The following is a 26,998-nucleotide window of genomic DNA, read 5'->3' on the forward strand; positions in this document are numbered from 1 at the left end:
AAGCCAGTATTTTAAAAGTGGCCTTCCATATTCCATTCCCAATGTGCCCGTCTTGTCCTGCTAATAAGACTCAAGCCTGCAACTGAGCAGCAAGTGGCCCTAATCCCTAAACCCCACGCTATTTATTTGCTGGGACGTCCTGTACTTACTACCTAGCGAAGACACTTTGGGCTCCACTTCAAACCCTGCTTAACCTGCAGCACTCGAGGGTTTCACTTGGTTTAAGTACATACTTGAAGCACATACGTATCTTTGGTACTGCCAGGCCTCTTACAGCGCTGGGAAATAGCTTGTTCTCCCAGCAGACACAGAAAGATATGGAAATATATGGGGAAATCTGGGTGGATCAGCTTAGCTCTCTTCATCCCTGCTGGCGTGAAGCCCTCCTGAGGGAACAAAGTGTCCTCAGGAAGTTCACCAACGCTAATTAATTAATTAGAACCAACACACACAGCTCCAGAAGCACACGAGGTACACCTCGCAGGCCAACTCAGGCCCGCACAACTGCTGCTTTCACTCATTTTTTTCACACATTTTCCTTTATTTTCCCTCCAAGCGCCCCCTCGGGCTCCGTGACCCCACACAGGCGAGCGCCCCACACGAGGCAACGCCTCGCTTCCCCCCCCCGCCTCCGCCATGTCGCGGCGGCTTCCTCCCCTCACAGCCCTTCTGGGGCCGCCGTCGCGATCGGGGCCGCTCTCGCGATAGCTCCGAGTCGGCTCCATATTGGGGCATCTCCGCCCGGGGCCGGGGCAGGGGTCGGGGTTGGGGCAGCGGGGGCCGGGAGGCGGCGGCGGGGGTCGGGGCCGTGCCCAGCCCGGGCTGCGCCGCTCGGGGGCCGGCTCCCGTCCCCTGGCGGCTCCCCGGGGTTCTCGCACCCCGCAGGGCTCGGCGGAGGAGGGGAGAAGGAGAACGAGGGGAGGCGGTGACAGGGCTGCGAGGTGGGAGGAGAGGGGAGGAGGAGAAGGAGAAGGGGAAGGCGAGGGGAGGAGAAGAAGCCGCTGAGGGAAGCGGGGGGAGCGGGCGGGGCGGCGGCCAACGGTCGGCGGCGTGAGGGGACGGCGCTGCTGCCGCCTGCGGGAGGAGAGGAGAGGAGGAAGAGGAGGAAGGGAGGAAGGAAGGAGGGAGCTGCTGCTGCTGCTGCTCCTACTGCTGCTGCTGCTGCTGCTGGACGTGGTGGTGGTGCCCCGGGCAGAGCCTCCCCCTCCCGCCGGGCCGGGCGGGGCGGGCTCCGCGGCCGCGATGTCTCAGGAGCGGCCCAAGTTTTACCGGCAGGAGCTGAACAAGACGGTGTGGGAGGTGCCCGAGCGCTACCAGAACCTCTCCCCGGTCGGCTCCGGGGCCTACGGCTCCGTCTGGTGAGTGCTGAGGTGGGGGACAAGGGGGCCGACACCCCCCCCCCCCCCCCGGGGGTGCTCCTCTCCCACTCCCGGCTTTCCTCCTCCGCCGTTTTTTTGTTTTTTCTCCCCCCCCCTCTCGGTTCAACAGCGGAACCGCCGAGAAGCCAACGTCTCGCCTTTGGAATGCGCCGGGGATTGCACCACATGGCAGGTGGCACTAAAACAGATTTTTTTTTTTTCTGCAGGGGAAAGATAATCACAGCCCAGCCTCCCCCCCCCTCCCCTCAGCGAGCTCACACGGGCACGTTTCCCCCCCCTGCCTTCCCCCAGCTCCTGGCAGGGGGAGGAGGGGATGGAGCCTGGCAGAGGCTTTGCAGAGCCTGGCAGGGCCCCTGTCGCTTTGCAGGGCCCCTGTCGCTTTGCAGGGCCCCTGTCGCTTTGCAGAGCCCGCCAGCTCTCGTCCTGGTTCCCTTCAGGCCCCGCTTTCTTGCAGGATGCATTCACGCTCCAGGCCCCTGCACCGTGAGCTGGAAGCTGCTGGTGGAGGGGAGGCTGCGGGGGCCCTGTGCCCAGCCCCGGCTTCCTAACAGCGTTGTTTGGTTTGCAATATTAGGTCAAGGCAGGAGAGGTTGTTGTTTTCGTGCTCAGTGACTGAGTGACTGCAGTGTGCAGCCTGGAAGAGCGGCGTCCGGGTGTCAGGGCTGCAGCACGCAGCAGGGCTTGCAGCTCTCGGCGTAGCCTTTAATGCTTACCTAATATGAACACATGCCTCGGTTGTAGTTCCTCTGCTGAAACATGTTGGATCATTAAATGTGAATCAACTTGGCCGCGTACTTCGTTTCAGCTGAAAGACGAGGTCGTGTCTGAATCAGGGTGGCGTTTAGGCTTTAGCAGCCCAGGAGAGGTGTGTGTGTTAGTAGATTGCTGTGTCCTTTTACTAAGAGATTTTGACACCGTGAGCGTGCTGCTTTTCATTCTCTGTCCTTTGGCGCCGTCAGAGTGTGATCAGAGTTTCCTAATAGGAGTGCATAATGGCTATACGTCTGCTGTGCTGCTGTATTGGAGCAGGCGCGCCTATTTTTCATTAACATAATGTGCAAATTCATATCATTTATGTTTTAAGGATTGATGCGTACTGGCCTCTGGTAATAAAAAAAAGAGTTGCTTTGCATGTGCTGCAGTTTTTGAAGAAGTGAAGTGCTCTGCTGCTCTTTAGCTAGCTGTTAAAAATTGCCAGGAAGCTCTGCTTAAATCACATGCATTTCTTAGAGCTGCTGTGCCCCGAGTATATAAGTGCCTATATGCCACAAAAGACAAAGGCTAAGCACTGTCCTTTCTGAGTTTTTTTATGTTTGAAGGGTTTAGATCTGGTGAAAGAAAGGCCGAGGCGATAAATACCCCTTTAAGTGCCACAGTTACATAACTCCCCGAGTGCAGTCGGAAATGGATTTGCTCAGTGCCTTGCCCATTGTACTGAGGCTGGCCCTCCACTGGCACCCCGTTCCCCTTCAGCTTTCCCCCTCCTCACAATCTCCATTGTGTGCGTAACACTTCCAATGTTTGTTTTCACAACCAATAACCGAAGAGTTTGCATCATGAATTTCCTGTTTTGCTGTGTCAAAACTTTCAAAGATTGTGCAATTGTGTTCAGCCCCGATGAAACAATTTGGTATTGGAAGCAGTCGCAGACGTGTGGCACATGAGCCTCAGTGCAGTCCCTGTTAATGGTTTTCTTTGCATTCTCCTGAAAACGTGCTTCAGAAAAGACACTATTCAGGAAGACTAGTAATATAGAAAGTATGTCCGGATTAAAAAAAAAAAAAAAAAAAGAAAGCCATGCATATATAATTCCCTTTGATCTGTAATGTTGTTAAGCTGCAACTGGTGATGCATAGTATTTAGGATGTTCCTACAATGACTTGCTCCGCTCTCTGTTCCTTTACAGATTTTTCTCCCTCCCCCTCCTGCGCCAGGAATAAGTTACCAGTTTTATTTCAGACTTGGACTTTGGAGTACCTCTGTATTGGGACAGGAAATTGTGGGTTTTTAACCACCCTTTGACTGGTTAAATATACTCCTGTATCTATCTGCCTACAGCATTATTATATTAGAATGAGATGCTTTGTTGTTTACTTAGTTGGCAAGATGAGGGATTTCAAAATGAGGTAATTCTGCAGAGTGGAATAAAAAATAAATAAATAAAGGAATAAAGCCAGCAAATGAATCATTTAGATTATGGAGTATCTGCTGTAGGCTACTTCAAATGTCTGATGTAAGTACAACTCTGAATACTCTATTTTTTTATTTATTTTTATATTGGGGTATTCTGAGATGACTTTACTTGTGAAGTCAGTGGACAGAGAAAGGCATTTTGTGCTGGCAGTTTAAGGCAACCAAAGCACACGTGTAAAGTTAGAGCAAATATTCTAGTGTTTTCTGGAATCCTGTGTGCAGTACTGGGAGAAGGACACTCAAACATCCCACTCAAGAATTTTTTCAGTTTAGAAAAACTGAAAATGTAAGGAGCTGCAAGTAGGGATTCAGCAGTGCCAAGCCGTCGAGAAGCGTGCCGTGTGTGCTCGGATTGTTCGTTCCGAAGTCACGTAACAATTGCAATGACATCTGTTGTGTGAAATGATATTTCATTTGTTCCTGCCACCGTTCTGTGTTTTCGTGCAGCGCAGTCTCTTGCATGGAAAGGGTTTGGTCAAAACCCGTAACGAGGTCTGCGCTAAAGCCCGTGGGCTCCTGAAATACGGGTCAGTACACCTGGTGTGAGGAAAAGAAGGGGTGTAGGTGGCTGGCTGGTGCAGGAGGCTGCAGGATGGGGACGGGATCGATGGGTGACTCAGTGGTGCTGGAGGCTCGCTGCGCCTCTCGTCTGTGCCGGGGGAAGGCTCTGCAAGAGGCTGCAGTTCAGCTGGTTCTGAGCTAAGCAAGCAGGTGTTCTGGTGCTCCTTGCCATCAGCTTCTGAAACATGAAAGCAGATTTGGTGTGGTCCCTGAAGTTTATTTTATTCATTATGTGTTGTTGTGTTTTTTTTTGACAGTTATTTGTGTGTCACATTGGTACGTATGCACAATAAGGCTTCTGGTTTAATTGCTTTGCAGGCTCTCTGTGTTACCTTATTTCCTTTGGAAAGGAACTGCACAGCTGAGACTCACTCCTCCTCAGGAGCTTGCATAAAAGTCTTCCAGCCTTTCTTGTTCGTAAGCTGCCAGGCTGTATAGCTGTTCTCCCCCTCTCTCTGCAGTTTTACCAACACTGACTCTGAATTTCCTGGGTATCAGGAAGACCCTGACACAATTCCCCTCCTTTTAAACTAATGGAAAAATACTGTGGGTTTAAGACATTTTAAAACATCAGACTCTGGAGGAAACGACTAAACCTTAACCGTCCCCTTCGCAGCAGTTCTGTGTACTTTGTTTTTTTTAACCAATGTGTGTCTTTAGGCTTAGTAATCCCTTATCGAGGTGTGCAGGTGCCTCCAAAGTACGTGTGCGCCCTGGGGAAGTGCCTGCGAGGCGTGGTGGAGACGTGAGCGGTGGTTTGCAGGGAGTGGGATGGAGCAGCCACGCAGGTGGCGGTAGCAGGACACACGTGAGGAGGGATCGTGTGGGAGATGGGCACGCACAGGAGCAGGGAGCAGAGCTCTGAAAGTGAGGGCTGAACCTGCTGGAAACTTTGTGGATTAAGAAATGAAACAGGAGTGAGCGCGTCTTTGCCAGAGGGAGGTTTTTGTTGCAGCTTTTATGCTTTTATACAGCAGAACCCAGCGCAGCAGAGGAGGATTTACAGCTTCTCACGGTGTGTTGGGAGGGTAAATGATTGCCATGCATTTATAGATGGATCTGAAAAGCAACTGGTTTTGCTGATAAGCTCTGGGGTACTGCAAACTGTGTTTTTCTGTCTGTAGCTGGGGACAAGTGAGCTAACTCCAAGGGTACCAATGAAATGCTTCAGTCAGCTTGGGTCTTTGCACAGGCACCGGCCGTGAGCAGCATGCCATTTAGCAAAAGAGTTTTGCACAAAAATTGGCGTTGTGATTACCTAATGTTTGAATGTCTTGGACTTTGAAGTAATTTTGTGTGTGCTTTAGGTTCTCAGACTGCTACAGATGTTACTTCTGAGAAGATGTAAAATGAATCAGTGGGTAGGTTCCGTGAAGTGATTGCTTTATTCCAGCTCCTGTGTGTCCTGGTTTCAGTTCAGGGTAGCTCAGAACTGGAGGTGGAGCTGAGGGAGATGCTGTGCATGTGCCGTGCTGCAGGGCTGTGTAACGAGTCATAAACTGTGGAAGCTGTGATAAATTCGGAATTGGCGTTGAGCTTGTTTTATAAGGGATTTTAAAACTGTGGATCTCACAGGTTTTTCCCAGTTGGGCTTTTTTAGGTGCAATATGATCAGTGTAATGCAGCTGTTTTAAGGCTGCGATGAAAGCCAGCTTAGTGTGTTTTAAAATGTTTTCCAGCGTGGCAGCTGTTGGTAGCTCCGTGTTCTGGACTTGTAAATGGCATCAGGCAGATAGCTGTATTGGCAAAAAATTACTCAGCATGCCTTTATCTATAGGGAAACAGGTTTTAGGCCTCCAATATGCCCAAGTTTAGAACTGACTTTGAGAGTAACTCTAGATTGCAAACACAAAGTAACGTGGGGTTTTGTCTCCTGGACTTGCTCAGGGTGTCACTGCTGGTTAAATAACTCCTCGTTCTGCAGAGTGCAGGTCTCCCTGCAGGTCGTAAATCTACAACAGCAAGCTGATGATTTAACAGGATCCCCAAAATGTCATGAAAAATAAGGTGAAATTGACTTTCCTCTGGGCTCCCGAGTAGCTTGTGTTGTTTCTGGTGGCTCTGAAGTCTTCTTAGAGAGTCGTGTGGGAACCAGGAGGGAAATCTGCCCTTGGGTGGTGGCTGTGAGGGTTGTCGGTGCGCGGGGCATCCCCTGCTCTTGGAGATGAAAGAGAAGATGGTGCACACCGCCTTCTGCACCTGAGATGTTTGAAAGCTGGTGGAGCTTCGTGACTAATCCACAACAGCCTGTATTGAATTCAGATGACTAATCTCGTTTCTGCACCAAGTCCTAGAAAACACCTTGAGCATCGTTAAAATCTCGTCATATAATTAGAGCCTGAATTAGGTTTGCTTGCACTTTGCAAAGTGGTAAATGTGAAGCTTAAAAAAGGCATTCTGTGTTCCTGAAGTGTTGCGGCTTAAATATCAATTTTCCACTGGTAGATGAAAACTTGATGTAGGTCATCTGAAAGCAGGGTTACAAAATGATCGTGGCTCCTTCTGCCTGTCCAGGCTGAGCGAGGCGTAAAGGATGCAGGAATGGTGATTTGGGGCATCCTGTTAGGCAGCACGGTGTGGCTTCAGAAATTCAGCTGGGGCAATTCGGCGCTGCTGTGGTCTCCCTCCAGGCCCTGTTTTTGTATCTTTTCCAGAGGTTTCTTTGCACTGTGTGTGCAGGTGCCCCTCGTACGGGAGGAGATGCCCGCCGTGCACAGCGAGCTTCCCCGTGCTCTGCAGCTCCCTGGAGAAGGATTGCAGCCTGCAGGAAACAAAATGCAAGCTTCTGTCTAGATCTTGTAAACATCACATAGCAAGTTCCTTGAGATGTTACATGTATCTCTTTGTGAGTGAATTTGCAAGCAATTAATTACTTTAAGTATAAATGACAACTGCATTTTTTTCAGATGGGCTTTGTTTTTTTGTACGTGCACTGTGGGGTTGTTCTAAGACCGTATTTGTGATTGGCTTTGGTCTCTATTAGTTGAGCTCCTTCACACTTTATGTTATAAATGTGAAGCTTTCCTTTTCACTTGATGCTTCCCAGGAATGGGTACATACTGGCTTTTAAATGGAATCAGGAGTCTGGCCTGAATCAGTGTGCAGCAGGAAAATCAACCCATGCTGCTCTTCTCTGACTTCCTCCCTTCCAAACTTGCCCTTTGTTGGTTATCTTGTATCACATATAACCTTGATTTCACATCTTCTGTTTCTCCTCCCCTTTCCTTTTTTGACAAACCAGAGCTGGCTTTCGATAAGAACTTCAAAGAAGAGAAGAAAGAGGAGTCATTTAGTTCACAGCTAAATGCTTGCTTTTCCTCGGTTCCTTAAAAAAATCCTAAGCCCTGGACGATTTGTGCAGCGTGTCGAAGTTTAACATACTTCTTTATGTGCTTAAATGAAGAAACATTATTTTAATTCTTTTATTCTGCTAAAGGGACAAATTTTGGTAATGTACAGCCAAATAGCATTTATTCACGTACATTTTTTTATAATAGGAATTTGGGATTAGGTCTGCTAACCGAACAGGTTTGATTTCAGCTTCGACTGAGATTAATAACCATCATAGTTGGTTTTTATTAGGAGCAGGCTTTGGGTTTTTGTATGGGCTTAAGCCATCAGAGATGGTATCTGCAGCATAGCAAATTATTTTGTGATGAAGTGTGGTTTATGAAAGTATGTTTAAGAATACGGATAATATTTACAAGTAGGCTTCTTCCCTCCAGAGTTTCATGCTTTAATTTATGTTTAAAAGCACAAGTGTCTTTTAGACAGAAAAATTATAAAAATATCCCTTTTTTCTGCAAAGTTACTTTTAAAATATGCTCATTTCCCTTTACTTATGTGAACAAGATGCATCTGATAAACGTTTTCTGTAGAAACCAACAGTTATGTAAATGTGGGGGTGTTTGGAGTGGGGGTGCAGGTTGTGGACCAGAATGCTTAGGAATAATTTCCATTGAAAAAATGGAGAAATCAATTTGACTAAGACTCAGTCTCCACGTAGTTGCTGTCTGGAGTTGCTACCAGGGTTTGGGGGTGCTTGTGAATTAGTAACTTTGACAATTTGATTGCTCTTTTTTGTAGCTCTGCCTTTGACACAAAGACCGGGTTGCGTGTGGCTGTAAAGAAGCTGTCCCGACCATTTCAGTCTATCATCCATGCCAAGCGGACCTACCGAGAGCTGCGGCTACTTAAGCACATGAAGCATGAAAATGTAAGTTAAGGAGGATGCTCAGAAAAGTTGGGCTGTCTGGTGAGCATCCAGCAGGGCTGGATTTAAGGATCTCCTTGCACAGGTTTTTCTAAAACTAAATATGAAGCTTGCAGTCTTCCAAGGCATTATGGCTGAAGAAAAGCATGCGGTGTTGTTGGTTTTGTTTTTTTTTTTTGTTTGTTTGTTTTTTGCTTTTTTTTTTAATATCAATTCTAAATTAAAAAGTGTAAGGTTTCCTAGAGTAATTTGGAAGTTTCTGCTTAGCAGGTTATTGCTAAGGATTTAGGACACAGGTGATGTTAGTCCATTCTCCTGGTGCACAGTAAGGTGTATTTATTTAAAAAAAAAAAATATATATATATATAGCAAGATTTGGTGTGTTCTGGAGGGTTTTACTTGTTTTGACTTCCATCATGTTATCATGTCAGAAGGGGATGGAGTAGATAGATGTTCACTAGATTCCTGTAAATAAAATAAAGATAAAGGGGGTGGTGGGGGTGGGAAATCAAGGTGTCTTTTCTTACAAGCCATCCATTATCAACAGAGGGAAACAAACAAAATAGACTGTGACAGATGTTGTGTTGAACTATGTTACAAGCTGTCTAATCGTTTCTCAGTATAACTTCAGTTTGCTGTAGAAAATGGTCGAACAATTCTGTGTGTCTGTGGCATGTCAGACACTGGCATATTAGTTCTGTGTGCTGTTAGGAGCAAATATTGCCTGCAGCAGAGCGAAAAGTCTCATGACTTGCCCTCTGTAGAGCTGTCAGAGTGCCTAGAGGAAGGAAAGCTCTTGGTTTTTGTCCAAGCAAACTCCAGCTTAGCAGGAGGGAAATAATGTTTAACAAGTGGGCTGAGGGAGCCGCCTACTTTTATCTAAGGCAACAAACAAACAAGCCTGGTTTCACTGGAACGTTCTCCCCGGACGGTCTGATCAGAGCTCTGTCTTTTGTGGCAACGGTAGCTGTGTGTTGTGGCTTCTTAGCACCGCAGCCAGCAGGTGGTATCCCTTAAATCTTCCTGGCATTTGTAGCATGGCTGACAGAATGGGAACTTTTGATACGTTTGTGCTATTCTCAGCAGTATTTTCTCAGTGCCTCTACGTGATGCTGTTGTCTGAACGGTAGAGATAGCATTTGATCCTGCTTCATATCCATCCCCTGGAGGTCGTTCTGGACCTTCTCACACACCTGAGATATTCTCCCAACTGTTGCAGAGGAAAGCTTTGAATGAATGTTTAAATAAATATCAGAGCATCGATCCATTTTTCCAAGCTAATACGATTAAACAGTGGAAATTAGTTTGGTGCTACAAGAGTTCTACGTCTGGCATTCATTAATATTTTTGACATTAGCATTGCAATGGGCATACATATATATTTGAGAGTAAGGGATAAAAGGATGTTGTTTAAAATTTTTTATATATAGAAATATTTGTTATCAGTTCATCATACCATCATCTGTCTGTGGGACGTTTATCTAGGTTGTGGTTTAAAATCTTGCAGATGCAGGGATGTTTAGAGCCAGTTCCGACAGGCTCGTTAGTGCTAGTGCAGCGACTGTTCAGGTCTCAGGTTGGAGGTAAAAGACGGGGTTTTACACAGTGCAGAACACCGCAGAATATCTGGTAAGTACAGCATTTTAAGGAGCTTGAGCACAGGGTAGTTTTGTGTCCTGTATCGAGTCTGGTCATGTTGATCTTGAGCAAATAAACGGACCTGTGGAGCAGTCCAGAATGGCTGCGTAATACTTGCAGGCTCCACGAGGCCTCGTTAGCTTGCGTAAAGCACAACCCTGAGCAGATGTGAGCAAACTGGGATTTGTGTCATGTGAAGAAGTTTTAAGCTTTGTGACAACCTAAAACGCTGCAAGGGGTATGCAAAATTCGGGAGTGGGGCTCTCCAGCTGTTGGTGACCACACTTCCTTAAAACTGACTCAGTGATGTGCTACAAAAGGACTGAATTTGTGTTCGTGGAACTTGTTGATGAAAGATACGGATAGCGTGACAGTGAGCTTTAGAGTGTAGCAAGATAGAAACGATAAATGAAAAAGTTGAAGTCTAGGTGGCAAGGTCGGTTTTCGTCTTCTCATGCTAAAATGGGTTGGTAACATTGCATTTTTCTGTAAATATCGATACAGAAGAGTTCACTGGAGAAAGGAAACATGAGAAGTATTATGAAGAGATGTGTTTATAGTTTGAAGATGATGTCTGTCCAGAAACAGAGTTTTGATGTATATGAGGAGAGGCAGAAAAGTGTTCATTCAGGTTCCCCAATGAACATGTAATCTGGCATATATAATATAAATGAGACAGAGGCTTTTATTTCCTACCTGCTTGTTCTCTTTTCCAAAAACAGTCTAGCTTCCCTGAAACATTTGGCTTTAGTTACTGGCTGAAATGTAACTCAGTTGGCCCTGACATCCTTGGCAAGTGTAAATGATGAGATTTAGAAGAAAAAAAAAAAAAGTGCCGAAGGGAAACCACAGGAGTCCAACTCTCAGCTTCATATGCACGCTTGAAGAATTGCTGACATTGCTGAAATGTTCATGATGCTTATGTATACAAGAGAGGTGAGATTCAGACTTCAAATATGAAGAAGGAACCTGTGTCTTTATCTCATATTTTCACCAACAAAAAAATATACTATTAAGAGAAGGAAAATAAGGTTTAAAGGTGCATCATAGTGAAAGTTAGAACACTTTTGACCAGATTTGGGTTGTTTCCTAAATGAAATGTAAATGACTAGAAGATACTTCCAGGTTAATAAGGAATAGCTGTTCTTTTCCACGGAGTAGCTCACACATGCCCTTTTACCCTTCACTGTTAGAACAGCTTAGGTGTGAAAAGGAAAGGTGGAATAGAGGCTCGTAGGGCAGCAAATATAAGAGACAGTGTGAAGCTGTCTGCTCCGTGTGAAACTCGGGTCCTCTTTGCGTTGCACTGTTTTCCTGACTTGCTTTCTGGTGTAGTCATTATTATTCACTGCTTGTGCTGCAGATCCTTACTCAGTACACGTGGGAAAAATAGTCTCCTAGGTCTGATTTAATAAGGAGTCACTGGTATAACTAAGGATTTAGCAGGAAGCAAACAGATTTCTGTCTGGTGTTTTTTTTTTTTTTTAATGCATTCATTCCCTGACCAAACTTTAGTTGGTTTTTAAAATCAGGTATTCTAAGCCAGTGTTTACACCTGCCTTGAATTGTCTTGATTTGTTGTGGCTCCCACTTGATGTTTTAAGTGGATGGCTGGTGTGAAAAGACACCTGTGTATTTTGACCTCAATGTTTTTGTACGCAAGAATGTACGCTTGTGTCTGATCTTGTATGAATACTAATTTGTCTACATCTGAATGATTCATGTAGTTGGAAATAAAACATCTAGTGGAATGAGTAGTTTCTATTCCACAAAGGACCTTATTAACTGTATACTATGAATGTTTTTCACAGCTCTTTCACTTTACCTTTTTCTTTCTAGGTTATTGGTTTGTTGGATGTGTTCACCCCTGCCAAGTCACTAGAAGAATTCAATGATGTGTAGGTAACTTCTCTGAAGATTGCAACAAAACATCTTTTTTATCTCCTGTACCTCTCCCAGATCATTACAGGAATTGTTGTCACCTTAATTTGTCTGCCATTATTCTCAAGCAGTTGTGAAATACAACGCAAAAGACATTTGGACATCCTATGCCATTCCACTCTTCCAATTTGTTCACTTGTTTTATTGACCAGCGCTGTAGGAATTGATGTACTAATCTGCTACATCACGTAGTGTGTCATGACTATATTTCATTCAGCAACATGCCTGGGACAGCCAGCCCTGCTAGTGGTGCTTCATAAGGAATTTTTATCCTAATCATGCTGAAGAGATTGCTTCATAGCCTGTTTCCTTTTGTTCACAGGTACTTGGTGACACACCTTATGGGAGCAGATCTGAACAACATTGTGAAATGCCAGAAACTCACAGATGACCATGTGCAGTTCCTCATATACCAAATTCTTCGGGGGCTGAAGGTACCTGCAGCTGTGCTGCCCGAATGTTGATCGCTCATCAGTGGGAAGTGCAAGTTCTTGATGCATGTCATATCCTCAGAGGTTCATATGAGTGCATAGAGGGGCTTCTGTAACTTTCCTAATGGATTGTAGGATAACCTTTTATTATTATTCTTTCCTTCCGTACCTCTCTGGAACTTTGTAACGGTAAAGCTATGTATAATTTCAGAAGATATTTGTGTACATTCCTGTGGACAGAGTCTGGGAAGTTATGTAGTGTGCTGTCCTTTAATCTGCCCTGGCTATGAATCTTCCATTTCTTCAGTTTCATTTTTCTCTCATTTCACTCATGGTAGCAGTGCTCTTAAGGAGAGACCGAGTGCAATACCTATGTACTTGAAACCTACAAATGCTACACTTGGTTCCTCCTGCAGACGAGCTGTAACATTTTTATTGCGTTGGATGGGGTAGGGCAGTGTTGTCTGGTGAGGAAATGTGAAGAAAGCTACTTGGACTGTTAATAAAATTTGTCATTTTGCTTTGCAGTACATCCATTCAGCTGACATAATACACAGAGTGAGTATTAACCCTGAGATTACTTCCTGCAATGAACTAATGTGTTTGAAAAATGTAACACAGAATCTTACCCTACAGAATCAAGAAGAAATTTTCTGAGAACTAGTTTCATTAAACAGTCAAAAGTTTAGCAATGGGAGTGGTTCTCAAAATCCTCAGTTTCTGTTCCTGTATCTTTCTGAAATAGGTTCTCTATTTGTTAAATACCTATCTACAGCACTTGTGGTGCAGTCAGTCTTTTATGTATTTTTGCTTGTATTTGACACTTCTGCATATACTAGAAGAGAGCTGATTCTGGGATAAAATTATTTTCCTGAGTACAGAGAGTTGAAAACTAGTTGGAGTCTTATTTTCTGCTTGCATTTACATTTTTATCTACTTCAGACTTGTGCAGCAATGTATGTACTGCCATTAATGCTGATGTTGTTTAATTTTTTAGGATTTAAAACCTAGTAATCTAGCTGTAAATGAAGACTGTGAGCTAAAGGTAACTAAACCCCATGTGAATAGTCTGACTGTATTCTGAGTGAATGCATTGTGGATGGCCCTTGGATTTAAAGGGAGAATTAATTTTTCTATCTTACAAAATACTTTTGTAAACCAAACTAATCATGTCCTTCCCAGACATAAATGGTTTTAAGGGTGCTTACACAGAATTCATGTTTCTTCTCTGTGTGTTCACATGTTTTTAATGAATCACTTTGAAAGTGAAGAGTTAATAGCTTTACTTTGGACCTGGTTGTTTAGAGACAAGATACCTAGACGTAATTCTGACTGAGTGCTGTTATTCTAGGCTGGTGTCTTTTAACAGGTCATGAAATTTAGTTTCGTAATTCACTTTCGCAGTTGCACCACTTGTCCTCCACCCAATCCAAGAATTGCAAAGCAGTTACAGCAAACAACGAGACGTTGTAGCACGACAGTAATTGACAGATGTCTTTTCTGTTCTGTAGATCTTGGATTTTGGCTTGGCTCGACACACAGATGATGAGATGACCGGGTACGTGGCTACCCGGTGGTACAGGGCTCCTGAGATCATGCTGAACTGGATGCATTACAACCAGACAGGTAGCGTGTTTCACTAAAAAAAGGGTTTCTCTGTTCCTGAATTCCTGGAAAAAAAGGAAGTCATCCTATGTACCTGTTCCTTTTCATTTGATTGTGTAAATTGACAGTTACAGTAATTACACTCCAGTAAGGGTGATTTAAAAGAAGGCACAGAAGTAGTATTTGAACTGCAGTCTTGGATCAGTGTTATGAATCATTGTGATAACATTCACAAGACTTATTTAAACTTGAACCTTTTGAAATTGCAATTGGGAAAATATTGTCAACGCTTATCCCTTACTTTTCCTAGCACACTGGCTTTTAAAGTGAGTGAATGGAGTGTATCTGAACAGGGAAAAGATGCCTTTCTAGGAAGCTGCTGGAAATGCACTTTAAAAATGTCTGTGATTATGGGGTGAAGAAATGCTAAAAATATATATAAATGTCCCTTCCTTTCCTCTCTTTTTAGCCACTTCATCCTTGTTACACCCTCCTGCCAGTCTGAGTAGCTTCCCAGCAACGCACCTTGCTTCCCTAGAATTCTTTCAGATCAGGCAAAGAAAGGAGAAAAAAAATACTGAGGAAGTTCTAGTACATGGGTGCATAGGTAGCAATAAAAATAATGTGTTACTCTGGTTTCATACCTTACTACTTTTCATCTTTTCTCTTTTCCTCTTGCATGTATGTGGGCTTGTCCTGTATCTGTAATATAGCTGGTGGTTGTTGGGGTAGAATTTGTGAAAGATCATATACAAATTTATTCCTTAGAGTCTTGAACGGGTTTCTTCCTCCTTGACTTTGTAGATAGCTCCTTAGCTCTAGGTGTCCAGTGCCGGTTACTTTTTGGAAGGAAAACTTGCCTGATGAAGTATTACGTTATTCGGACAAGTCTTAGCCAAGTGGTTATTGAACAGTGTCAGCTGCCTTGCAGGTTATTTCAACACCATGAGGCTACTGAAGCACAAAGTTGTTTGCAATTGTTGGATAGGGTGATTCTATTGAGACTTTATTTTTCTGCCTTATGTTTTTGTTTTTTTTTATTTTATTTTGTTCAGTTGATATTTGGTCAGTGGGATGCATTATGGCTGAACTGTTGACTGGAAGAACGTTGTTCCCTGGTACAGACCGTATCCTTTACAAGTAATGTATTTTCTGTAAATGGAAGTTAGAGATCTCCACTTTCACATACTTCATGAGGAAACAAGTTCTGTGCTTTTCTGTTGGTTTGTTTTTTGAATTACTATCAATGGTTTCTTTCACTCACAATATGATGAAGTGAGTTCTGAAATCATCACAGTGTGCAAAGTGCAAGAGGCAAATCTATTATTTTGTATTGTCTATTAGCATGACTAGAATTGTGTTGATCACCTCTGGGAGTTTCTTTTTTAGTTTATTTAAACTTTATTTTTTCTTTGAGGTTGTAGAAAATAACTGCTTGGAGTAGTCTGTCTGCTGTGAATCCTCTCATGCTTCACGTTTCTAGCAAATGTTAAGCATCCCTTCTGGCCTCTCTTCTGTATCCTGGTGGTATGCTGTGAAAGCAGTGGGTTTGCAGATTTGTTAGTGCCAAGGATCTCATTCCAAACTGCTCTGCAATGTTTAGGTTCTACTTCCATGCTTGAGCGTAAACAGATTGCGAGCCTTCTTTCGCTGTATGCTTGTATTGATGTGGAAGCTCAAACTTGAATAAAATCTCTTCCAAATTATTTCTGTGGTATCAAAGTGGGCTTGGTAGGACACTGGCAAATTTAAGCAAGCAGTTTGTAAGAGCTGGTGGTATTTCTCCCCAGGAGACTTGATGCAAAGTGTTGTACTTAGAACTTGGTTGTGTGGCTGAACAGACTTACAGGGGTAACTCACCTCAAGATGTTTCATTGCCTAAAAAGTGGGGTTTCTTGCAAGAGAAAATGATGTTGCCCACCTTTTATTAAACTTCATTCTTTCAATTTGTTAATTTTATTAACTTTTGTTAATTTATTAGTATTTATGTCCGTTAATTGAAATATATGAAGTGCTGGCCTTCTGTGTACTGTTACTTCTGGAAGGCATCCAGGTTCCAAAACTCTCTGGCAGGGGGAGCAGCTCTCAACACAGTTCTGACGCTTTCATCTCTCCTTTTGATATGCTCTAGCTTCATCATTTTTCTCTATTTATGCCTGTCGTCCTGTAATCTCTCTCCAAACTTGTTGAACTTGCTGTACTCTACTGTTTAGTTACCCTTGGCATGTTCTCCTGTTGTCAGGAATAGAAGCAGACTAACAGGAAAGTGGTTAAGAAGCCAGAAAAAAAGTTACTTTATCAGCTGATTTAGCATTTATATTTTGGTATAAGCAGAGTTTTGTTTTTTCAAGGGAAAAAAAAAAGCATTAATTTGTTAAAATATGAGCAAAGTTCTTTAAGCTATTGACTTTATTGCATCCTAGTAACAGTGACATTGTCAAGTTTTAAAAATCTTGATACTTGCAAATAAGATATTTCCTAATAGGATTAGAAACACGTAAGAAATGTTTCACAGTGTGTTCTTTATGAATTGAAGAAAGTTCTCAGGCTTGGAAGATCTATTTTGTTCTACAACTGTTTTTTTAGCTGTGAGCTACAACTAATAATATCCGCGAAGCAAAATAATGTTTGCTTTTAAGATAGGAATTAGTCAATTATTCTACTGTGACAAAGTAAGTAACTTTGATCTCCCTAAATATGTTTGACTCTTCACAATAAATGTTCAACTTCTCTTGTAAATGGTAGTAACGCTTCTGACTTAAATGCTTTTTCTGTTCTGAATTGGTTAGGTTACCAAAAATTAGGCTCAATCCTTTTCTATCCCAGGTGAAACTTTGTAGTACTTACAGTTCTTACAGTTTGCATGGGTGGTTTCCCACTTCAAGTAATGTGTGTGCTGCTTGGTCATGAGGTTAGAATGGTAAGGGGAGCAGTGTTTGTGGTCATGAATCTTGTTTGTGCATCTTACACTTATCCAAGAATCTAGAAAGGCACCAAGCTATCGGCTTCCACTCCAGTTTTGCTGACATCTAAAGAAAACAAATAGAAGTAAGGTAACAGGAGGCTTTTTTTTTTTTCTCTTTCTTTTTGTCTTTTTTCTTTTTGAAATTTTTAATATAAATTTTCCAGATCTGGATCCTGCTGAGTACTTCTGGTCTCTTGATAGTTTCTTCGTGCCACAGATATGCTGAGGTCTGTGCTGCTCCTGCAGTGTCACTGCACACTTGCTGGCAAACTGGAATGCTGAATTCTGAGTATATTTACCGTGCTTCTGGTAGCCAAGGATGCGGTATGCCCACATCCACTGCAGTTCTAGGGAATTTGTATTCCAGTTGAAGGCAGTGTGACCGTGTATTTTGGGTGTTGAAAATTTGGAAACTCCTCCCCTCCAACAACTGGGAAAATTGACATTCTCATTGCTTTTTGGTGTCAAGATAATAATTTTCTTAGCTCTATGGCTTCACATTTCCTAAATCAAATAGACAATGACTGAGCGGTGCCTTTTCAGTATGCTCAGGACAATCATCCTCTTGTTCAGGTAGTTCTCTGGCTGAAATACTGCTCCCTTTCACCAAGGATTTAGCAGAAGCGATGTGATGTTATTTACAGCCCACTAGGTATTAATTTACAAGGCTTAGAGATGCTCCCATTACTTGTAAATGGGCTTCAGAACAAGCAAACTGTACAGCTGCTTTTGTCTGGTAAGTAACAAAGTTGTATTTGGAGCTGAAGGTCTTCAATGCTCCATGTGATGGTTATGCCTCTGATGAACTAATGCTGAATTTAGTGTGAAGGCTTGAAGGAACTAATCAGTGGAGATCCTGAACGTGGCTGTCATTGCCTTAAAGCAAGTGTTTTTTCTTTTTTCTAAGAGTACCCAAAACAACTGTGATACAACTGTGATCTATATGGGCTTAGCTTTGCAGGATTATTACAATATTTCTAGCTTTACTGAATGTACACTAGCTGAATTGTTCCTGTTGTCATCTACAAATGAAAATACTTGCATGAAAGATGGATTTCTAATATCGGTAAAATCTCTGCTAGGAGGTGGAAAAGGTTGTGGGGAAGACTAGTTAGAGACAAAAAGCGAGGTAATAAAAATCAGAGTCCTTCAGGCTTTTAACATTGGGCTTTCTTTTTATCTGTTATATTCAAAGATCAGTTTCTGTCAAAAGTGTATGCTCCTGATATTTTTTTTTACAGCTCCTGTAATATGAATGATTCATACACATAACGTAGGAAAGTTGATGTTTGACAATTCCATTTGTATTAAAATGATAATGCACAAATAAGAAAACCTTGAATGTTTTGTTTTAGCTTAGACAGCTTTGTGTGTTTCTGTGTATTTTAAGTTGACTGTATTCCCTTTAAACTCTGAGAAATACTTCTTCAATTATTTTTGTTCAGTAGTATGAGAACTTCATCATAACCAGCTAGCCTGAAATTACATATTCTTCTGATGCATCCCGTTTTTGCCTGTGGTGGCAATTAAATCAACTTTTGACCTTTGCTTTGCCTGGATAAGCTCTTAGTCTTGCAATGCCTGCTACTGGTGCCGATGGAAGATCGTTTTCTGAATTTCAGAATCACTGAGACTTGTCAGTTGTCGCGGGTACCTTGGTGATGGCATTTGGGGTTTGCATGCTGTGTTTTCCTTCTCCATGCACATTTTTTTTTCTTTTGCTTTGTATTTACTAAGTGTTTTTTCTTGTCTGTAGTTGCTTATGGCTCACGTCCCTAGAACCTGGTACGCCCTGCAGTTAGATGAACGCTGTAATTCATCAGGTTACAGATTGCAGACATAAAACTAGATGTAGTGGTTCGGTTTTGGCATGCCTGTAGCAGTGTGGGTGACACGTTCTGTGTTTCCTTTTCTTTATCTGAGAAGACACTAAAGCACATTACACACGTATCTTCCTATAGCATGCGGTCCCTGGGGAAAAGAGCTGACAGCAGACTGGGCAACAATACTGTTGGCATACCTGATGTACATGATATTAAATACCTTTAAAAGAATTTAAATATTTAAACTGAGGTGTGAGATGTAACATCTGAGGGGTGCTGGCAGTCTTCAACTTGCACAACTGTTTCTTTCACAAGAGTCAGTAAAAGGTATAAGGGCTGTTTTAAGTGGCACAGAGGAAAATCCAATTTAAATGAGCTAATTATGGTTAGTGTAGCACCCATGCTCTTTCTCCTACTCCAGTAGATACAGTGATTTCATTTCAGCATTGATAATTAGGAGTTTACAATTCAGCTGCTAAGCTAAATCCTGTTAGATACATTGGATTTACTCTGAGGTTTTGAGTAGGTAGGAGTTGGCCAAGCAACTTGAGAAGTGAGAAAGTAGTTCAGCTGTTCTGCCAAAGTACTGCTTCCAGGGGCTTTACGTTTTATATGGCAAACTTGACACCATGATTTAAATCAGAAGATAAAGGTTTTAGCAGAGTACCGGTGATTTCCTTCGTATCCAGTTTGCCAGTAACACAGGAACGCTGCATTTAAAAGAAAAAGCAACCCCCAAGCCAGTCCCCTGGTAGGTGCAAAGATGCTTTTACATAAGTAGTATGTGAGTAGTATCTGATGTTCTCAGAAGGAATCGTAACTGCATCTGAAAACATCAGGAAGGCATTAATCCCAGGGGAAAAAAAAAATATCTAGTATATAAACTGCTTTTATTGAAAGGAAAACTTGTAACTAGCTTGAGAGACTTTTGAGGGCAAATATAAACATTAGGGACAGTCTGGAATCTCCAGTGGGGTTTGAAGGACAGCATGGAGGATAACTTGGAGAAGAAGGGAGATTTATTCTTTCAATGATTTTAAAACGATACCTCCTTACTATCTGGAGTTTTAGACATACAACTGTCTTCAATGTTTTTTTTTTCATTGAGTGTGTGTTTTGTCACATAGCCCAAATACCAAGGTTTTTCTGCCTAATTAAGAGGGCAGCTCAGGATGGTAAGTGGCCTCGTGGAGGCTCTTTCCTGGATTAAAACACTCTGCATCTGCAGTGCTGTCACCCAAGAGCTTCTTCCAGAGAGATCTTAGATCTGAGCCTACCTTGTGCTTGGGCTGCTTCTCACCTCCTGCCCTGCGTCCCCTGCAGCAGCTGGAGGGAGCCAGCACCCTCTGCTGGCTGCACAGCCCCTTCCTCCAGCGGCTGCTGTGGGTGCAAGGAAGGGTTCAGGGATGCCAAAAATCCCTCCCGTAGCAGAGCTGTAGGTGGTGAGCAGGGACCGGTCACGTTCTTAACTCTCAAGTTTTCCACGTGGCTGAATCATCTTGTCAGGTGTTCACAAAAGGCCTTGACTTCCTTAATACTAGTGCTTACACTTTTCAGTCTCCTGCTTTGTCTGTCACTAATCCAGCCTAATCCTGCTGACTGCTGCTACTTTGGTGTGGGGCTAACAGGGTGAAGTGAGCATGTAAAGCCATCCTTTGCCAGCGGGGCAAAAAGCTTGGACTTGTGCTCCGCGCTGGGTAGGGATGCAGTGAGCAGCTTGGTGCATGCGGTGCATTTCTAGTCGAGTTGTTCAATCTGGCTAATACAGATGGAGCTGTGTTATAAGTGGGTATGCAATTTTGTTCGAGAAGAATGAATACAGTTTGCTTAAAATAGCTTTTCAGTTGAGGCCTTGGCAGGCGTTAACTTTCAACATTAATAGGCTGATATTTTGCGCTTTTCATTTTGATTTGTCCCAGCATTTTCCTTTATGGTCCATCATTAGATATTGATCAGTTGAAGCTCATTTTGAGACTCGTTGGAACCCCAGGGCCTGAGCTTTTGAAGAAAATCTCCTCAGAGTCTGTGAGTTTACACTTTGATTGTAATATCTGCCCTTTTGGAAGTCCCAAGTTTGTGTGTTGCCCTCCTGTAGTCTGTCTGTAGTATTTGTTGAGATTTCTTTTTGTATTTTTCTTTTGTCATTCTTTACTCCTGGATGGCTTTTAGTTCATATGCTGTGTGTATCTGATCTTTATTTCTGTTAACTCTGCCTGTGGTATGATTTCTTCATTCCATATTCTGTTTTTACTGCTTCGTGACTTTTTTTTTTTTCAGTTTGTGGGTTTATACTTTGTGATATATTGTATGATCAGATGCTGCTGGGAAAGTATTTTTCACAGCTAAGAACTTGAGGCTTGTCTCAATTATTATTTCTCCAGATTGCCTACCCAAGGATCTTTCTGGGGAGGGAAACTGAACAAGAGCAAGTGTTACCTTCTAGACACGCACAGTCCCTTCTGTAGTATGATTAATTCCTGAAGCACTGCTGCAACCATCTCAGGCTTTTGTAGCATAAGAGCTAAAGTGCCTTTTAGGTGCTCTTATGTGTATGGGGTCCTTTTGTCAAGATAATCACAAAAAGCTTTCTACAGCCTCCTTTTTAAAGGGCGACATCTACCTTCAGCCATATTGCCATGTCTTCATTGTTTTAATCTTGGATTGGGAACTTCTGCAAAGACAGTTTCAAACGGCATTCGTTTTTACCTGTTACTGAAAGTAAAGTGCATAAAAGGTAGAGCAAAGGATGGTGTAACAGTACAGATTAAGGAGGCAATCTGTAGTGGGCAATGAACTCGTTTACAGGTAACTGACGACACACTTCAGCAAGTCACTCGCTGCTGCTTCTGTTAAGTAACAGGGTCAGCGTGGTGGAGAGCAGTAAGATAATTTTGTGCTGCACCTTATGTTCTTTCCCGTGTAACACTTAGGGTAAATGTGAGGTTAACCTTGAATTACATTTCAGGAAGGTAGAAGTAGTGCAGGTTGGAACGAATCGGTAGATTTACCGAATATCACACCAATTTCAAACATCCCGGGGCGTCTCTTGGCACGGTAGAAATGATTAACGCGGGTCACTCGGGCTGCCTGTGAGCTGACCTTTTGGGACTCTGAGGAAGGGTAGGCTGGTATCTGAAGTACAGCAGATTAGTGAGAGAGAAAAGCTTTAAAGGTTGGCTAGGTTAAGCAAAAGGTTAGTTTGTATGTGTAAGATTTAAACATTTTCTTCTTTAATATTGTGCATTAAAAAGCATAATTGATCTTAGCCAGGTTCAAATCAAGAGTGTTTTTTAAAAATGCAACAAAGTACTGTCTCTACTACATTTTTCCATTGTACAGAGATGGCAGAACTATTTGAGGGCTTTAAATGTGTCACTGTAAGAAATTCTGTATTTGTTTTTCTGCTGCATTTCTTCGGTATCCTCTTACTTTCTCTGTCCTGTTCACTGGCATCAGCTAACTCTTATGTCTTATGCAATGCTAATGTTTTGCTAATTTTGCACTTATTGCCTTCTGTCACTTCGCCCACATATCAAAGTGCATTCAAAGCTGTTTAGAAGGAGGTGTTAGTTGTAAGCTGATTTCACTTTGCACCACAAGGAACTTAAATACTTTCTGTGCAGGAAGAAAAAAGCTGGTAACGAGTGCGGAGGATATGATTTTTGTTTCTGTTCTAATTTTTGTTCGTTTTCCTGAGGCTTTATGTAGTTGCAGCAGCCTAGGAAAATTTTTGAGGAGTAGATTCATCCAAATAAAATGTCTACTCCAGTGGCTTAAAACTGCTGGGAAATGTGAAAGCAACCATGTTGTAGTGTAATGCTACTGATGGCAGACAGAAATACTCCTTTCTGTATTGACGCTGTTACCAACTGAGTAATTCTCCATTGTTTTAAGTGTTCACTGGTGCAATTGCTAAACTTTCACAAGTATTTGAGGGGGAAAAAAAAAAAGCAGTAGACCCTGCCTGTTTGGCATGTGCCTTGTGGTTGGCAGAAGAGATGCTTTGTATGCAGCTGTTTTCTGTTTAAAATGGTTTTTGCACTGTTTTTAACAAAGCCCTTGACTAGGCACTTAAGATATTAACCAGCTTCAGCAGATCATGCGTCTGACGGGAACACCCCCTGCATATCTCATTAACAGGATGCCCAGCCATGAGGTGAGACCTGAGCAGATGAGGGGGTGGTTTGCAGGGCAGGTCATCACTTGCAGCGTTTGCTGCCTCTAGAAATGATATGCTCGCATGTGGCATGGGGTGGGCGATTAACTCCTTGTTCTTCAGCAAGATTCTTGTACTAAATGAAGACTTGAGATTTGGACAGTGCATACTCAACCACAGCCTTCTGAGACTCAGGAGAACCTGGAAGTGAGTTGGTTTTGCACTGCGTGAAACGTGTGGCTTACCAGCAGACACCATACTGCACGCAGCCTTGTCGGGACTCCGAGGCAGTCAGCTCCTGCAGCACCTCTTTGCTTCTCAGTCTTGCATGAACCCCAAGTAATGTCAGCTCGTGCTCCACTGTCCTGAGTGGCCTTTAGCTGGGAAGGGATAAGATGGGCTTAGTAAGTATCAGAACAAGTAAAGAGGCGGCAAAGTGAGGAGACAGACCATAATAAGTGGTGCTTCAGGATGATTGAAATGTACTCTGCCTTGGTGGCTCGATTGTGTTGTACTTAACGGAGTATTCGTTTCCACAGGCAAGAAACTACATCCAGTCATTGTCTTACATGCCGAAAATGAACTTTGAAAATGTGTTTATTGGTGCCAATCCACTCGGTAAGGTTTGATTCTTTATTTTTGTTTGTTTATTTTTTAAATGTGCTCCTTCCCAGAGCTGAACCTGGCATGTCCGGGGGTACTAAGACTTCTCCCAAAGTTTTGATTTGGCTGCAGAAGTAGGTCAGAATAGATGCATGCAATCTTTCAGTTCACAAAATACATGTGGGCTGTAGGGTACCTGGGAAGCAATTGTGGGTGATGGGTACCTCCTGAGAAACTACATATTCCTCGTATACCTTGGGCTTCCATGAGCTACATTTCAGAACACAGTGTTGCTCGCATTGCTCACCATGTAAAATTCTCTTTTGGTGCTTTTGCAGCTGTGGACTTGCTAGAGAAGATGTTGGTACTGGATACAGACAAGCGAATTACTGCAGCGGAAGCATTGGCTCACGCCTACTTTGCTCAATACCATGACCCAGACGATGAACCAGTGGCAGACCCCTATGACCAGTCGTTTGAAAGCAGAGAACTTGAGATTGAAGAATGGAAAAGTGAGTCTGGGGGACAGGAGGGAGCCTGATTCTCTCGTGGTCCATCCTTTAAGCTGCAGTTCATTTAAGCCATGCTAGTTAGAGGTGCAAAAGAAGCTGATAAAAAAATGTGGACACTGTTTGTTCTGAGGTCCTTGCAGTGAGTGAATTTATCACCCACTGCACGTAATTAGCACAGTCCTTGGTAATTACTACTTAGGAGTATACAAGCGTGTAGGTGGCATGGTTGCTCATGTCTTTGTTTTTCAACTGCATCCATGTCAATGTTTTGGAAGTATGTTTTGTGTGTATTAGTCTTGGAGATACTATATCCATTCTTTTCTTTTCTTTTTTTTTAATTAAAACTTAGTTGATTTTTTAATGCAGCTAGAAAGAACCTTTACGATCATTGCAGGTTTTCTGACGTGAGGGATGTCTTTAGCAATCCGTATTAAGTTTCTTTCCCATTTTTCCCACCAGGCCTGACTTACGATGAAGTAATCAGCTTTGTGCCACCACCGCTTGACCAAGAGGAGATGGAGTCCTGAGAACCTGCTCTCTTCTGTTTGTCCCACTTCACTGTGAGGGGAAGGCCTTTTCATAGGGACTCTCCAAATATCATTCAAGTGCCTCGTCACAACAATATTCTCCTTGGTGGAGGGGTTTTGTGTGTGTTGAATCGGGGAGGGTGGGGGGAGGGAAGAAAGCTGAGTCTATGTAAACATGCTGCATGCTCTTGTATTCTGTGTACAGCCTGGGGCAAGCCTCTGAAGACCTGTTCTGACTGCTCTTTAGTCCTCCACAGAAACAGTGCTCAAACAGTTTGCGCTGCTGGGGCAAGGTGGGGAAAGTGACATTCAAAGTTCGGTTGCAATCGTTGCCATTTGTCAGTTGTTCTACAATTAAGTAACCTCAAAATAAGGGAAGTTGGTTGATAGGCGTAGAGACTCCTCTGTTTTCTTCAGGAGTGAGGGTAAGGTTGAGGGATGTCCTTGTTCCATGCCAGGGGGCTGATCTACATCCAGATCTTGGTACATAAGGTACAGCAGAACATACAGGCTTTCTGATGACTGATTCTTGGAACGTGAAAAGGTTTTGTTTGAAACTGTAAATAAGTTTGTGCCTTAAGTGAATGGGGAATGAGGGGAAAGAAAGTCTGGAGTGGAAAATCTGACCCTGCTGTTTTTCAGGGGGAAGGCTCCCAGATAGCCAGGCATGAGCTCTATGTATTCAGGAAATAACTTTCCGAGGCAACAGCATCTTGCCTTGGATTGGGTATTCTGTGTTTTTGCCTCTTCCCCTCTTCTCGTTCTGAGGCTTCCCAGCATTAGTTCTCAGGAGACAGAGGCTGGAGAAGATTCTTGCTAGCCACATGTTGTGTATCTTGTTCTGTGAAAGGTGGGATTGGATGTTCTTGCATGTCGTAGCTGTATGTGCATGTAGAGCTGCTTACTTTTTGTTACTTCTTGGGGATGGCACTGGGGCAGTTAAATCGTCAGTGAATGGTTTCACTGAGTACCTCAGCCAGTGCCATGAAATCACAGCATCCTTCCTCTTGTGTTGCAGCTCGGTGTGAAATACCTGCCGCAGTGGAGGCTTTGGTGAGAAAAGGATAAAATATACGGCACAGAAACACGCACCTTTTCTTTAGTTCTGATCTGATTTCAGAGGAGGAGAGATTGGGATGGAAGGTTTCTTGTGAGATCAAGTGTAAAAAATGTTCTTCAAAGAAACAACTATGGCATCTTGTGCCAGAATTTAAGTTATTTCCTGAAAAGAATTTTTCCTAAAAATGTTGGAATCCAAAGCAAAGAAATAAGCATGCATAAAACCACAATCTCCCTTTCACTGTCTATATCTATAAATATAAGTATTTATATATATAAAACTAACATTTACTAGAGGAAATTTTACCATCTCTGATAAGAGCTTCTTGGCTGTTTTTTAGCAGGTCGATCTCTGCTTGAGGAAACAGGAAAAAGGAGTATGTTTGAATACAAACGTGGTTCAAATATTTTGTATTTTACAGGTCTCTGCATGAATTTAATGCCCAGAGTTAGCTACTGGCAGAAGGGAGGTTTCTCAGCATTTTTGTGTGCTAGAACTATACCTGGGGAGCTCAGGAGCCCAATTTTAGGACTTGTGGAGGAGACCTTTTTAAGACATTTATCTGTTGCAGGCATCCTGTGCAGACAGCATACCCGTGTATGTGAGAAGGGCTTTTGCAGTATTTTGTATTCTTGTTACCTATGCGATGGAGAGGAAGTGTTTGTAGTGTTTTTACCACATGATTGAAGAGGCAGCACAAAGGGATGGGACACGAAAAATAAAGCCATCAATTCCTCCTAGGCTACTTTCCAGTGATCTCTTCAGGTCAAATACTTTATAAAGTCTGGGGTGAGATGAACAGAGAGTTATGCCATGCTCTGGGGTAAAACTCTCCTTAGACCAACAAAATCAAGACAGAAAACCTCCCTTTTCTGCTGGACCGGCAGTCCAGGTATTCAATTGAAAAATGTAGATATACTCTGTAAACCTACAGCAAGATTATTTTTATCAGCCATTTTATGTGTAGATGCTACAGTGTGATTCCATGCGGAAATATTGCTAAAGATTTTTAAAAAAAAATATAGACATTGTGTGTGCGCGTGTGTGTCTGTGCGTGTGTGTGAGTGGGAATGTTTCATTCAAAGTCCGTACTCTAAGGGGAGCCCAAGTGGCATGCACTCCCTACCTGCAGTGCAATGCTGTTCAGCTGCCTGGGGACTGAACAGGAGGATGCACTTCAAAGAAGAGATCCGCTATTTTGTTTCTATCCATGAATTTTGCTGTAATTGGTTATGCCAGATAAGATGTCACAATACCACTGGTTAAAAATAAAACCTATTTTTCAGATTTATTGCACTGATGGTACTTCAAACCTCTTGTACTAAACACTTAGTTCTAGCAAGGGATGAATTTGTCCCTCGTGCCATACAGGACTGGGGGGGGAGGAAAGG

The 26,998-nt window shown here is 42.9% G+C and overlaps 1 protein-coding gene across 3 annotated transcripts; it reads left to right on the forward strand.

Annotated features, from left to right (window-relative positions):
* The first annotated feature begins 745 nt into the window (after positions 1–745).
* On the forward strand, positions 746–26,898 carry MAPK14 (mitogen-activated protein kinase 14). Of its 3 annotated transcripts, none has more exons than XM_068660347.1 (12): positions 746–1,358; positions 8,220–8,349; positions 11,824–11,882; positions 12,248–12,359; positions 12,885–12,914; positions 13,354–13,401; positions 13,868–13,982; positions 15,017–15,088; positions 22,826–22,905; positions 23,445–23,523; positions 23,847–24,020; positions 24,480–26,898. In XM_068660347.1, the coding sequence occupies exons 1-12, from the start codon at positions 1,243–1,245 to the stop codon at positions 24,545–24,547; spliced, it is 1,083 nt and encodes a 360-aa protein (XP_068516448.1). In that variant the 5' UTR covers positions 746–1,242; the 3' UTR covers positions 24,548–26,898. The 3 variants fall into 3 exon arrangements, with proteins under 3 accessions (XP_068516448.1, XP_068516449.1, XP_068516447.1); XM_068660346.1 differs by lacking the exon at positions 22,826–22,905 and adding an exon at positions 20,695–20,774 and having other exon boundaries at positions 749–1,358; XM_068660348.1 differs by lacking the exons at positions 15,017–15,088; positions 22,826–22,905 and adding an exon at positions 20,695–20,774 and having other exon boundaries at positions 747–1,358.
* Positions 26,899–26,998: the final 100 nt, after the last annotated feature.

This window comes from Anas acuta, chromosome 24, assembly GCF_963932015.1.
Source record: "Anas acuta chromosome 24, bAnaAcu1.1, whole genome shotgun sequence".
Lineage (NCBI taxonomy): Eukaryota > Metazoa > Chordata > Aves > Anseriformes > Anatidae > Anas > Anas acuta.